We start from the raw sequence: 14,471 nt of genomic DNA on the forward strand, positions 1-14,471 counted from the left end.
AGGTAATAAAGATAATGTAATAAAGAGAAGGTAATAACCATAAGGTAATAAATATAAGGTTATAAAGATAAGGTAATGATGATAAGGGAATAAAGATTACATAAGGAAATGAAGATAAGGTAATGTCGTCAAGATTTTCCGCTCATTTCGAAACAGTTAGTCTTTACTTAATGCTGCTTTGGTTGGTCGATGCTGTCGGCGCCCGCGTTCCAACATGGCCGCCGAGGTCCAACATGGCCACTGGGGTCAGAGGTCGCCGGGCGCCAGGCTGACGAGCCGAGTGCTGAGCTCCCAGAGTCTGGACGCCGCAACGTCATCACTTCCTTCTGGAGCCGGAGCTTTGAGGGAGCAGTCACTGGAGAGAGAGACAGGTTATCAGTCTGTCTGTTCCAGTTGTAGTGACTTTATTTTAAAATTCTTTGTTTTTATTTTATTCCTTGGTTATAAAAGTGTAGCGGGCCGGTTGTGGCCCCGGGTCCTGATTTGGTAGATGCACTGAGTCAAAAAGAAGGGATCACTGCAGGGATCTGAATGGCTCGTCATTTCTATGCCGTATTATGTACAGTATATATATGATATGAACTAGTTTTATTACCGGATAATAACTAGTATTAACTTGTTATAGTACCAGATAGTAACTAGTATTAACTCATTATATTACCGGATTGTAACTAGGACTTACTACTTTTATTACTGAATAGTAATTGGTATTACCTAGTTATATTACCAGATTGTAACTGGTATTAACTAGTTATATTACCGTATTGTACCAAGTATCAACTAGTTATATTACCAGACTAGTATTTCCTAGTTATTTCACAAGATGTGACTAGTTATATTATCAGATTGTAACTAGTATTAGCTAGCTATATTACCGAATTGTAACAATATTATCTAGTTATATTACCGGATTGTAAATAGTATTAAGTAGTTATATTACAAGACTTGTATTACCTAGTTATATTACCAAATTGTAAGTAGTTATATCATCAGATAGTAACTAGTAATTAGTTATATTACCGGTTAGTAACTATTATTAACTTGTTAGTTTACCGGAAAGTATCTAGGATTAACTAGTTATTTTACCGGATAGCAACTAGTATTAACTAGTAGGCTGCAATACCTGAAGTAGCTCCCAGAGAGCAGCTCCAGCCCGGGGGCCACAGCGCAGTAGATGGAGGTCTGTGCCCCCTGGTGGGGGGTCTTCATCAACAGCAGGGACGGGGTGGCCAGCAGAATGCCCAGCAGGGGGCACCAGCTCTCAACGTGACGCCCCAGCTCGGTGCGGATCACCCCAGGGTGCAGGCTGAGGGATGTGACCCCACTTCCTGAAGGACAGGACCAGCACCAGTTCAGGACCAGTACAGGACCAGTTCAGGACCAGTACAGGAGCAGTTCAGGACAAGTACAGGACCAGTTCAAGTCCAGTACAGGACCACTTCAGGACCAGTACAGGACCAGTACAGGACCAGTTCAGGACCGGTACAGGGCCAGTACAGGGCCAGTATAGGATGAGTACAGAACCAGTACAGGGCCAGTTCAGAACCAGTACAGAACCAATACAATACCAGAACAGGGCCAGTACAGGACCAGTACAACACCAATATAGCACCAGTACAGGAGCACTTCAGGACCAGTACAGGACCAGTTCAGGACCAGTACAGGACCAGTACAGGGCCAGTACAGGACCCGTACAGGACCAGTTCAAGTCCAGTACAGGACCACTTCAGGACCAGTACAGGACCAGTACAGGACCGGTTCAAGACTGGTTCAGGGCCAGTACAGGATCAGTACAGGACCAGTTCAAGTCCAGTACAGGACCACTTCAGGACCAGTACAGGACCAGTACAAGACCAGTACAGGACCAGTACAGGGCCAGTTCAGAACCAGTACAGAACCAATACAATACCAGAACAGGGCCAGTACAGGACCAGGACAACACCAGTATAGCACCAGTACAGGAGCACTTCAGGACCAGTACAGGACCAGTACAGGACCAGTACAGGACCAGTACTGAAATTTCAATACAATATAATACACTATTATATTGTTGTGGCAGTTTCGCCACCGCAAGCCACCCAAGTGACGTTTTCAGGGTCCTCCAGCACAGAGACACCAACACCAGGTTGTTGTAGAAAGTGGACCAGCTGGAATTAGCCCAGGAGCAGATGGAATATGTCATGACAGGGCTCATATCCTGAGTGTGTGTGGGGATGGGGGTTTTACCTGTAACTCGTTAGACCAACCAACGAGCAACAGGTATGCAGCCACTCTGATCCCAATCACTTAGATCAGATCCAGGTCAGGTGTGGCTGCTCACCACACCATCCCCACACCACATACCCCTGACACCAAACTGAGGCCAGGGAGACTACCTGGCTGAAGCCTACCCCCCCCTCCCCCCCAAGCAGAGAACAGGAGAAAACAAGCCTAAAACACTGGACTCTGAAACAGGGTTCCCATACCAAAAAAAATAAACTGGTCCCCTTCCAGAGGACCTGGTTTCCCGGAGCACCACGGTCGGCCGGCTTCCCTCCCCAGAGTCACAATCCAGACTCCACTCCTCTCTTCTGGAGCGTGGGATCTCAAGCTGCTGTGTTGGCTGGTGAAGGCGTGGCCGGTCTTGGCCTTCCAGAGGACTTGGTTCGCCGGAAAACCACAGTCGACGGGCTTCCTTCCCCCAGAGCGACGATGTAGACTCCCCTCCTCTCTTCCAGAGCTTGGGACCTTGAACTGCTGCGTTGGCTGGTGAAGGCGTGGCCGGTCTTGGCTGTCACAGGGGCTGCTTGAAGGGATGGCCTGGCTGCTGGACTGCTGGATGGTCCCAGCGGTGGCTGCTGGGTGGAGAAGCTAGCTGCCAGCGATTACCTGTGGTGGTTGCTGCGCCTGCTTCTCCCCCAGCCCTCCACCAGACACCCTAGGTGCTGCTGCTGCCATTCGTGAGAGGGTTTGTGCTGGGGCCGCTGATGGCTCCAGGGTGTTTTCGGGTGGCTCTTCTGTATCCCTTCCCTGTGCTGGAGAGTCCCTATACAGGTGCAAGTGTGGCTATGTCGCCACCACACGCCACCCAAGTGATGTTTTCACGGCCCGCCGGCACAGAGACTTAGAGGAGGGGTGGTTGTAAATACCTGTGTATTGTAGCCAGTAGGCTAGCTGGATTAGCACAGGAGCAGATAGAACATGTAATGACAGAGGCTCCTATCCTGAGTGAGTGTAAGGATGGGTGTCTCAAACTGTTGCTCGTTAGACCAACCAACGTGCAACAGGTAAGCAGCCACCCTGATCCCAATCACCTAGATCCAGGTCAGGTGTGGCTACTCACACACCATCCACACACCACAATTGTATTGTATTATTTTATGTTATATCTCATGTCTCTGCTGAGTGAATTCTGGATTCTGATTGGTCGGTCGTTAAATCAGTTATCACTCCACTACTTTATAACGCTAGCTAGTGGCCTCATCTGGTGGCGCTTCATAGAAATGACAACAGAAGACTCATGTCCAGTTAAACATTAATAACATGAAATCAACTCTGAATATATAACAGTGGAAGCTCTTAAATGAGACATTGTAGTTAAACAACTAGACATACTAGTTAAACAACTAGACATACTAGTTATAAAACTAGACGTACAAGTCATGAAACTAGACATACTAGTTATAAAACTAGACGTACTCGCTATAAAATTAGTCGTGCTAGTTATAAAACTAAATGTGCTAGTTATAAAAATAGACGTACTAGTTATAAAATTAGACATGCTAGTTATAAAACTAGACATGATTGTTATAACACTAGACATACTAGTTATATAACTAGACATACAAGTTATAAAACTGGACGTTCTGAAACTAGACGTGCTAGACGTGCCACCGCAGTGGCCTTCAAGTGGACCCCCGCGGCCAAGGCCGCGTTCCTCGTTCTCAGGAGCCGCTTTTCATCGGCCCCAGTCCTGGCCCAGCCCGACGCCAACCTCCAGTTCGTGGTAGAGGTGGAGGCTTCAGACACGGGGGTAGGAGCAGTACTTTCTCAGCACTCCCCAACCGATGGTAAGCTCCACCCCTGTGCACTTCTGTCCCGCAGGCTCACCCCACCCGAGCGCAACTATGACGTGGGTAACTGGGAACTACTGGCCGTCAAACTAGCCCTGGAGGAATGGCGCCACTGGCTTGAGGGAGCAATCCACCCCTTCGTCGTCTGGACCGATCATAAGAACTTGGCCTATATCTGGACGGCGAAGCGGCTCAACTCCCGGCAGGCCAGGTGGGCGTTGTTTTTTGGCCGGTTTAATTTCTCTCTATCCTACCGCCAACGAACCAAGAACACCAAACCTGACGCCCTGTCCCATGTGTTCGCGCCAGAGGAGAAGACAGGGGATCCAGAACCCATCCTTCCACCCCTGTGCCTTGCCGCCACACACACCTGAGAGATCGAGTTCCTCGTCACCCAAGTGCAGGAGCACCAGCCCGACCCAGGTACCGGACCCCCTAACCGCCTGTTCGTCCCTGACTCCGCACGCTCCCAGGTTCTGCAGTGGGCCCATGCCTCCCGCCTCAGCTGCCATCCCAGGATCACCCGCACCCTGGCCGTCGTCCGCCAGCACTTCTGGTGGCTGACCCTGCTCCCTGACACCCGGTCCTTCGTCTCGGCCTGTCCCACCTGCGCCCGGTCCAAGACCTCCACCCGACCCCGCTCCGGCCTCCTCCGCCCATTACCCATCACGACTCGTCCTTGGTCCCACATCACCCTGGACTTCGTCACCGGTCTCCCACCATCCCGGGGCAACAATACCATCCTCACGGTGGTGGACCGCTTTTCTAAGGCGGCCCACTTCCTCGCCCTGCCCAAACTACCATCGGCGAGGGAGACCGCAGACCTGCTGGTGGCCAAGGTGTTCCGCCGCCATGGCATCCCGGCAGACGTGGTGTCGGACAGAGGACCCCAGTTCACCTCCCAGGTCTGGCGCGCCTTCTGCTTGGCCCTGGGGGCACAGGTCAGTCTCTCCTTCGGTTTCCAGACCAACGGCCAGACGGAGCGGGCGAACCAGGAGGTGGAGGCCATGCTCCGCTGCCTGACAACCACCAGCCCCACCTCCTGGAGCGACCAGCTGCCCTGGGCCGAGTACGCCCACAACACCCTGAACGCCTCCTTCGGCCTGTCGCCCTTCCAAATGCTCTCTGGGCTACCAACTCTGCTGTTCCCTGCCCAGGAGGCTGAGATCGCCGTACCCTGCAGCCCTGCAGTACCGTGCAGCGCCTGCTGGATGTGCAGCGCCGGGGGAGGGGCTTCCAGTACCTCGTGGACTGGGAGGGATACGGTCCGGAGGAACGCTCCTGGGTCCCCCGGAGACAGATCCTGGATGCCTCCTTCATCCGGGATTTCAATCAAACTCGCCCTTCCGGCTCCAGGTGTCTGCCTCTGTCTTAGGCCCACGGCCTCCCAGCGCCACTACAGGCCGCCCTTACCCCATCTGCAGCTCCCTACTCAAGCCCGATTGCACACACCTGGGATCAATTACCTGCACACTATTTAGTCCCAGCTTCCTAGTCATTCCTTGCCAGACCGTCAACTAGCTTTCCCGAGTTGTAGCGCTATTGGCTCCTTCCAAGTTCCTAGTGCATGTTCCTAGTTTATGTCTCGTTGTCTCGTCTCCCCCTTACCTGCTTGTCTCCTCTCGTCGACCCAGTCTGTCTCTCCAAATCCAGCCAGCCCGGTTTACCTGCCTGTCTCCGCTCGTCGACCAAGGCTGCCCGTCCATCTCCATCCAGCCTGGTTCCCCGTCTCTCCACCCGGATCCAGGACCCCATCTCCTGGTCATCATCATCCCTGCCCTGCTCCATCCCTACCGACCGGGTCCCCCCGGCTAGCTCCACCGTCCCAACTAATAAACATCCTTTGCCTGCCTTCCGTCTCCCTGTGTCGTGCGTTTGGGTCTCTCTCAGTTCTGGTCGTGACAAGTCAGCCAAATAGAGTTGAAACAAAGAAACATGTCCAACAGTAGGAAAAGGAAATATGCCCATGTATGGTCAAATATACCAACTTTCCCCCGTAACAGGACTGTGATTGGTTCACACCCCACAAGACTGTGATTGGTTCCCTGGGACACACCCGCAAGACTATGATTGGTCTCTCGCACTGAAAGGGGCAGAAAGATCTCACAGGTAACAAAACTAAGATTGGTTCCCGGCACTGAAAGGGGCAGGGCATATAATTGGAGGAGAGAACATCTTGGGTATATAAGGAAGTCCAAAAGATCGGTTAGTTATTCGGTTTTCCGGAGCCCTTTCACTGTTTATTGCTGTACTCGATGCTCAGATACACAATAAACTTTTTCGCATCAGACTCTATTTGGTTCCTGTGTTTTTTTTCTTCCAAGTATTTGAAGCCAGAAGAGATAGAAATGTTGTCCGGAGATCCAGACTTTTTACCAGCCCAGGTCTGAACCTTTATGGTCAGGACACTAGTTATAAAACCAAACGTACTAGTAATAAAACTAGTCATACTAGTTATTAAAGTAGATAAGCAGGATAAGCAGATGGTCATTATCAGCCCATATCACCATGGTAACAGGGGGTTATCTATTGATAGTGACCGTCTGGCTCACACAGTGACCTTGCATCCTGCGGGCCAGCTCCCTGCAGAACAGCACGTTGGCCAGCTTGCTCTGCCTGTAGCTGCTCAGCGAACTGTACGGACGCCGCTCGAAGAACGGGTCCTGGAAGTCAATTGCACCTGGAAACACACAATGTTAATAACAATGATAATTACAATTAAAATTATAGTAATATATAATAATGCTAATAATAATAATCATGTTGTTGTTATTATTATTATTATTATTATTATTATTATTATTATTATTCATAATAACATGATTATAATTGTTATTATTTATGATGATTATTATTATTATTAATAATAATCATCATTAGTAGAAATGATAATAAAAATAATAATAATCCTGTTAATAATAACAATAATTGTTATTGTTTTAATAACAGCGTTGGAGTGTTCTGATTGGTTATGCTACCTCCTCGGTGAGCGATGGACGCCACGGTAACCACGCGGCTGGGGGCGGAGCTTCTGAGCTTGGGCAGCAGCAGATTGGTCAACAGGAAGTGACCCAGGTGATTGACAGCCAGCTGTGTCTCAAAACCATCCTCTGTCAACCACTTAGGACACATCATCACCCCTGAGAGACAGACAGGTGGAAGGGGAGACAGTTGGGAAGGAAACAGGTAGAGAGCGAGATGGACACGCAGAGGGAGGGGTAGACATGTGGAGAGTGAGACAGACAGGTGAAGAGATTGTTAGATAGAGATATTAATTATTAGTATTATTGGGAGCATTAGTATTACTGGGAGTATTAGTATTATTGGGAGTATTCATTTTATTGGGAGTAATAGTATTACTGGGAGTATTAGTATTATTGGGTGTATTGGTATTATTGGGAGTATTGGTATTATTGGGAGTATTAGTATTACTGGGTGTATTAGTATTATTGGGATTATTAGTATTATTGGGAGTATTAGTATTATTGGGAGTATTAGTATTTCTGGGAGTATTAGTATTATTGGGAGTATTGGTATTACTGGACTATTTAGTATTATTGGGAGTATGAGCATTCTGGGAGTTATTGGGAGTATATTATCTCTTCCTCTTTGGGCTGCTCTTGTTAGGGGTCACCACAGATCTCTTCCTGTCATCCCTCACCTCCATTAGGCTCCTAATGTACTCCACCCTGTCCATCCTCCTCCCTCACCACCTCCATGAAGCTCCTTATGTACTCCACCCTAATCCTTCCCATCTTCCTCCCAAAAAACATCTCATCATCTCCACCTCTGCCACCTCCAGCTCCGTCTCCTGTCTTTTGGCCAGAGCCTCCGCCTCCAGACCAGTCAACATATCTATCTCACCACCACCTTATAAACCTTCCGTTTCACTCTTCCTAGGACCCTTCTTTCACAAATCGCTCCTGACACTCTTCACCAACTTCACCCACTACATCCTGCCTACACCCGCTTCTTCACCTCTCCTCCACACTCTACGTTACTTTGGACAATTTACCCCAAGTATTTGAACTCATCCACCTTTGCCACCTCTACTCCTTCCATCCTCTCCATCCTCTCCATGCTCTGCTCAACATGCTCCACCTCTCCAGGCTCTCCTCAACCGGCTCCACCTCTTCAGGCTCTCCTCAACCTGCTCCACCTCTCCAGGCTCTCCTCAACCGGCTCCACCTCTTCAGGCTCTCCTCAACCTGCTCCACCTCTCCAGGCTCTCCTCAACGGGCTCCACCTCTCCAGGCTCTCCTGAACATGCTCCACCTCTCCAGGCTCTCCTCAACCTGCTCCACCTCTCCAGGCTCTCCTCAACCTGCTCCACCTCTACAGGTTCTCCTCAACATGCTCCACCTCTCCAGGCTCTCCTCAACCTGCTCCACCTCTACAGGTTCTCCTCAACCTGCTCCACCTCTCCAAGCTCTCCTCAACCTGCTCCACCTCTCCAGGCTTTCCTCAACAACCTCCACCTATCCAGGCTCTCCTCAGCATGCTCCACCTCTCCAGGCTTTCCTCAACAACCTCCACCTATCCAGGCTCTCCTCAGCATGCTCCACCTCTCCAGGCTCTCCTCAACCGGCTCCACCTCTCCAGGCTCTCCTCAACCTGCTCCACCTCTCCAGGCTCTCCTCAACCGGCTCCACCTCTTCAGGCTCTCCTCAACCTGCTCCACCTCTCCAGGCTCTCCTCAACGGGCTCCACCTCTCCAGGCTCTCCTGAACATGCTCCACCTCTCCAGGCTCTCCTCAACCTGCTCCACCTCTCCAGGCTCTCCTCAACCTGCTCCACCTCTACAGGTTCTCCTCAACATGCTCCACCTCTCCAGGCTCTCCTCAACCTGCTCCACCTCTACAGGTTCTCCTCAACCTGCTCCACCTCTCCAAGCTCTCCTCAACCTGCTCCACCTCTCCAGGCTTTCCTCAACAACCTCCACCTATCCAGGCTCTCCTCAGCATGCTCCACCTCTCCAGGCTCTCCTCAACCGGCTCCACCTCTCCAGGCTCTCCTCAACCTGCTCCACCTCTCCATGCTCTCCTCAGCCTGCTCCACCTCTACAGTCTCTCCTTAACCTCCTCCACCGCTCCAGGCTCTCCTCAACCTGCTCCACCTCTCCAGGCTCTCCTCAACCAGCTCCATCTCTTCATGGTCTCCTCATTCTCCTCCACTTCTCCAGGTTCTCCTCAACCTCCTCCACCTCTCCAAGCTCTCCTCAACATGCTCCACCTCTCCTCAACTGGCTCCACCTCTCCAGGCTCTCCTCAACCGGCTCCACCTCTCTCTCTGAACCCAGCTTCCAGTATTCTATCCCATAACTTCATGCTGTGGCTGAACACCTTGATCCCTCTGTAGTTACTCCAGCTTTGCACGTCGTCCTTCTTCTTCAACATGGCTTCTAGTTCAACACTTCTTTCTCCTCCATAGGTTTGTCACCTGCACCAACCGTTGTTCCACGCCTCACCCTCCTGCTGCACCTCCTTCCCAGCTCCGTCCCTCCGTCTAGCCGACCGGTACACGTCCTTTTCTCCTTCCTTAGTGTCCATTCTCTCGCACAAGTCACCATACGCCCTTTCCTTCGCCACCTCTCTCTTCGCCGTACGCCGCATCTCCTTGTGCTATAGGACCCAGAATCGCGATTGTGGCGCCTCCCCTTGCGGCTGCCTGCGCGAGCACCTTGTGTCGATTACGCACATTTTGGTATTTTTTAGTATTTATAGAGCTTATTGTGCGTAATCACCGGGTGTCATGACATTTCACTGCATATATGTATGAACGTATGTATATGTATGTGACAAATAATTTCTTGAACTTGAACTTGAACTTGAACTTGCTGTCTGCTTTAGTCATCTCTCTGAACATCCCACTTCTTCTTCAACCTCTTCCTCCGTTTACTTGGTAGCTGGGGGGATGGTAGCTCAGGCAGTAGAGCTGGTGGTCTAGTGATCCAATGGTTGCTGGTTGGATCCCAGGCTCCTCCTGTTAGCATGCTGTAGTGTCCTTGAGCAAGACACTTAACCCCTAATTGCTCCTGATGGCTGCGTCCGTCGGTGTTTGAACAATTGTAAGTCGCTTTGGATAAAAGCGTCTGCGAAATGTAATGTAATGTAATGTAGACTTTCCTGTACATCCTCATTCCACCACCAATTCTTCTTGTCTTCCTTCCTCTGTCAGGACGACACACCAAGTAACTTCACAGTCGTCTCCCTCACTACTTCTGCAGTAGTTGCCCAGCCATCTGGTAACTTTCTATGTCTAAACTCCTCCCTGAACTCCACACAACAGTTTTCCTTATTCCACTTCCACCATTTGATCCTTGGCTCTGCCTTCGCTCTCTGCCTCTTCTTGATTGCCAAAGTCATCCTACAGATCACCATCCGATGCTGCGTGGCTATGTTCTCCCCTGCCACCACCTTGCAGTCTCCAATCTCCTTCAGTTTGTAGACCTCTGTTCCCTTCACCAACATGCTCTCTCCTCCTTGGGGACACTCCACCACTTCATCCAACTCACTCCAGAATTCTTCTTTCTCTTCCATCTCACACCCAACTTGTAGGGCATATGTGCTGACAACATTCATCATCACACCTTCAATTTCCAGCTTCATACTCGTCACTCTGTCCTACACTTCTTTACCTCCAACACACTCTTGACATACACTTCTTTCAGGATTACGCCTATCTCATTTCCTCCTCCTCCCACCCACACCATGGTAGAACAGTTTGAAGCCACCTCCGATGCTCCTGGTCTTACTCCCCTTCCACCTGGTCTCTGGCACACACAGTATATCTACCTTCCTTCTTTCCATAATATCAGCCAGTTCTCTCCCTTTACCAACATTCAAATGACAACATTCAAAGTTCTGACTCTCACCTCAACACTCACACACAACAGTTTTCCTTATTCAATTCATCCGGCCTTCGGACTGGCACTAAGCACTCGGAACTGGCTTTTACATCCCCCGTATTACTGGTAGTATTTGTATCATTGGGAGTATATTATTAGTATTATTAGAATTACTGGTAGTAGTCGTATTACTGGTAGTTTTGTTGGTGGCATGCGTACCAGCGTTATTGATCAAGACATCCAGCCGCTCCTCGCTGATCAGGAACTCTTTAGCAAATTGTCGCACTGAGTGCAGCGACGCCAGATTCAGGTGTCGGATTACCACGTTCCCATTCCCGGTGGAGCCACGGATCTCCTCCGCCGCTTGCTCCGCCCGCGTCAGGTCCCGGCATGCCATCACCACCCGGGCGCCTGAAACAAACACACACTGAAAACGGTACCCCAAAATAAACACACCCTGTACCCCTGTACAATTTGTACCCCTGCAATTTTAATGCCACTCATATGAGCTTAAAACACATACACTCCCACACAAACCCGCTCCAAGCAACGTTCCACCAGACCAGGGATTGCGGGGCAGGAGGGGTGCGAGTCATTCGGGTTTGACATGCCTGAAGGACTCTCATCCCCACACCCAGCAATTTTAACTGCAATTGCCAATAGCACACATTGAGCACTGGGGTTTCTGGGGTGGCGGGGCGCTGATGGGTTGGTGTGGGGGTGTGGATGGCTGGGGGACGACTGGGTGGGCCCCCTGCCAGCTGGGGTTCGGGTCCTGGCGGCTTGTGTCCGGTGCCGAGTGGTTTCCGGTGTACTGCGACCCGGCGGAGCTACAGGGAGTACTGCCGGGTGCCTTCCAGGGCCCACTGGAGGTTGCTTGCTGTCGTGGGTGTAGGTTGGAGTGCGGGAGGCGGCTGCTGGCCTTGCTCCCGCTGCATGGCTCCTCTGCGGCAGGTGCCCCCCCAGGGTGCCGGGGGTGGTTGAGGGCCCACATACAGTATCTGGCTACCACACATCCGGGTGTCCTGCAGCGAGCCCACTTGGCTACATGGGTTGGCGCTCAGGGCTTGTGGACGGGTGGGGTGTCTGGCCGGTTGCGGTAGGGCGGGCCTCACCTTTGCGCGGGGTGTTGGTGGGCTTGGGGGCCCCGCCGGCTCACCTGCAGGGTGGGCGGTTCTGGCGGGGTGTTGGCCTGTCAGTCTTTGGGACCTGGCTCCGGGCCTGTGATCCGTGGCCCGGGTTCTGCATCTGCGGGTGAGTCTTGTGCCTGCACGTGGGGGTGGGTTGTATGTGTGCGCCTCAGGGGTACAGGGTCTCCTTGCGCTCTCTGGGACTGGTTTATGCTCCTCTGGGCCAGGCGTGGCTGTTATTCCCGCAGGCTCCCGGCTTCTCTGGGGGCCGGGGGGTCTTCTGTGGCTGCAGGGCAGGGTTCTACGGAGCTTTCCTGCGGTCGTGGCGTGTCAGTACGGCTGCGGGACTCAGGGTTGGATTCTGGGACTTTTCCGCTGCTTGGAGGCTACGATAAAATACCGAGCTTACACACACACACACACACACACACACACACACACACACACACACACACACACACACACACACACACACACACACACACACACACAACCAGAACCTGCTTTGAACACATCCCCAACACCCTCCTGGTTCCATATCCCTACTTTTCTCCTTCATTTAATGCCATTACTATGACAGGAAGAGGCCACGTGACCAGTTGCTGTTCCAATTTTCCTGGACCTGATTAACTCTGTTTTGTAATACATGTTGTCGTCTGATATTTCTATGTTTATGTTTTTCCATGTACATGTTGTTGTTTGGTTCTATGTTTATGTTTTTCTATGTACATGTTTTTGTTTGGTTCTATTTTTATTTGTCTCACCCGTGGTGATTTCCCCTCTTGGAGTAGTAATGATGATTAGTTGTATAAAGACCACGGTAAGAGGGTAAGAGGGTTCTCCAAAGAGGGGAGGACAGAGTTGTTGCAGCAGTTGTTGATGATTAAAGATGAATAAAGAGTTTCATTGCAGCTTGACAAGTTCAACTCCAACTCCTGCAACTAACTCTGTCCTGGATGCAACGCAACAAGTACTCTGTGTAGTATGTGCAGCATGATGATGGTACAGGGGGACGACGACGACGACAAGTGCAAAAAAAACCTGTAGCCCTACACCCCAAAACAAACACCACCCAAAATCCTGCACCTGTCTGTACCCCAAAACAGGCATAGCCTGAATCTCTGCACCCTGAACCCCCTCCTCCATTCCCCCCACCCTCCCCCTATACGACCCCCACCCTCCCCCCTGTTCCCCCCCTCACCCCGGCGGGCCAGGTCCCGGGCCGTCTCTTTGCCGATGCCGGTGTTTGCTCCAGTGATCAGAACCGTTTTCCCATCCAAACGAACGGAGCAACGACACACTCCTCCTGCGATCCAACGCCTCAGGACCAGCACACCTGCGAACCAGAACCAGTGAGAACCAGACCAGAACCAGTAAAAGCATGAGGAACTGGGCTGTTCCCAGTGTCCACTAGCGATGGAGAACATACTGAAAGACATTTTATTTCAATAAAAGTAAAAATGACACAAAGGGACTCTAGTAAAAGCAAATGTATATAATTATAAAAATAAAAAAAGTAACGCAAGATATTTGAGATGCAATGCAATTCTTTGAAACACAATATACTTCAGCCAGTGCAGATACTTATAAAAGTGCATAAATACAGTCACAAAGTACTTGGTGTACCTTTACTGTGTAGCACCAAGCTACAAGCAGAACTGGAGTACTGACCAGACTCAACACAAATCTGATCTAAATGTTGAAATACAGTATTTTTAGAAGCCTCTTGTTTCCATGACAACCCCCCGGTACTCACAGAGCAGCGCCCCCGCCAGCAGCGCTCCGTACTGGACCGCACCGGACCCGTCCCCCCGCTCCTCCATGCCGGTACCCGGAACGAAGCTGGTTCTGCTGATGCTCCCAATAGATCGGCCCCAGGATCCTGCAGATTAGGGATTAGAGCGGATTACACAAACAGCAAGTGAACCACACAGGCACCACATACTGATCAGACAACTACTAATACACAGTTACACAGGAAAACACAGCTGTCTGTCTGCCTGTCTGTCTGCCTTCTTGTCTCTCTCTCTCTACCTGTCTCTCTGTCTGTCCTTCTGCCTGTTACCTGACTTTCTACCTGTCTGCCTGTCTCCCTATCTACCTGTCTGTCTGTGTCTCTACCTGTCTGTCTGCCTGCTTGTCTCTCTCTCTACCTGTCTGTCTGACTGTCTGTCGCTCTGTCACTCTACCTGTCTATCTGTCTGTCCTGACAATAGTCATTCTGGACATTCTGTCATTATAAATGAAATATTATGACATAATAATATCTGTATTACGTCATCACTTTGTTCGATCAGTTTATTGTTTCAATCTGATCATTTATCAACTTTTTTATTCCAGTTTTTATGGATTTCCTTCCTCAATTTTCATCCCGCCTTTCGGAGGAGCGCCGACCAATCATAGAGCAGCGTGTGAAGCGGACGTGACGTGAGCCCCGTGTGC

The 14,471-nt window shown here is 50.7% G+C and overlaps 1 protein-coding gene across 1 annotated transcript; it reads right to left on the bottom strand.

Moving 5' to 3' along the window:
• Positions 1–246: 246 nt before the first annotated feature.
• Positions 247–13,905, bottom strand: LOC307234132 (retinol dehydrogenase 13; the record flags this gene model as incomplete). The annotated part of the gene is made up of 7 exons (XM_080005730.1): positions 13,786–13,905; positions 13,231–13,365; positions 11,119–11,310; positions 7,031–7,192; positions 6,613–6,732; positions 1,124–1,328; positions 247–355 (listed from the first exon to the last, which is right to left on the bottom strand). The coding sequence occupies exons 1-7, from the start codon at positions 13,850–13,852 to the stop codon at positions 247–249; spliced, it is 990 nt and encodes a 329-aa protein (XP_079861856.1). The 5' UTR covers positions 13,853–13,905.
• Between the last annotated feature and the right edge of the window lie 566 nt (positions 13,906–14,471).

The sequence above is a fragment of the Zeus faber genome, assembly GCF_960531495.2.
Source record: "Zeus faber genome assembly, chromosome: 8".
Classification (NCBI taxonomy): domain Eukaryota; kingdom Metazoa; phylum Chordata; class Actinopteri; order Zeiformes; family Zeidae; genus Zeus; species Zeus faber.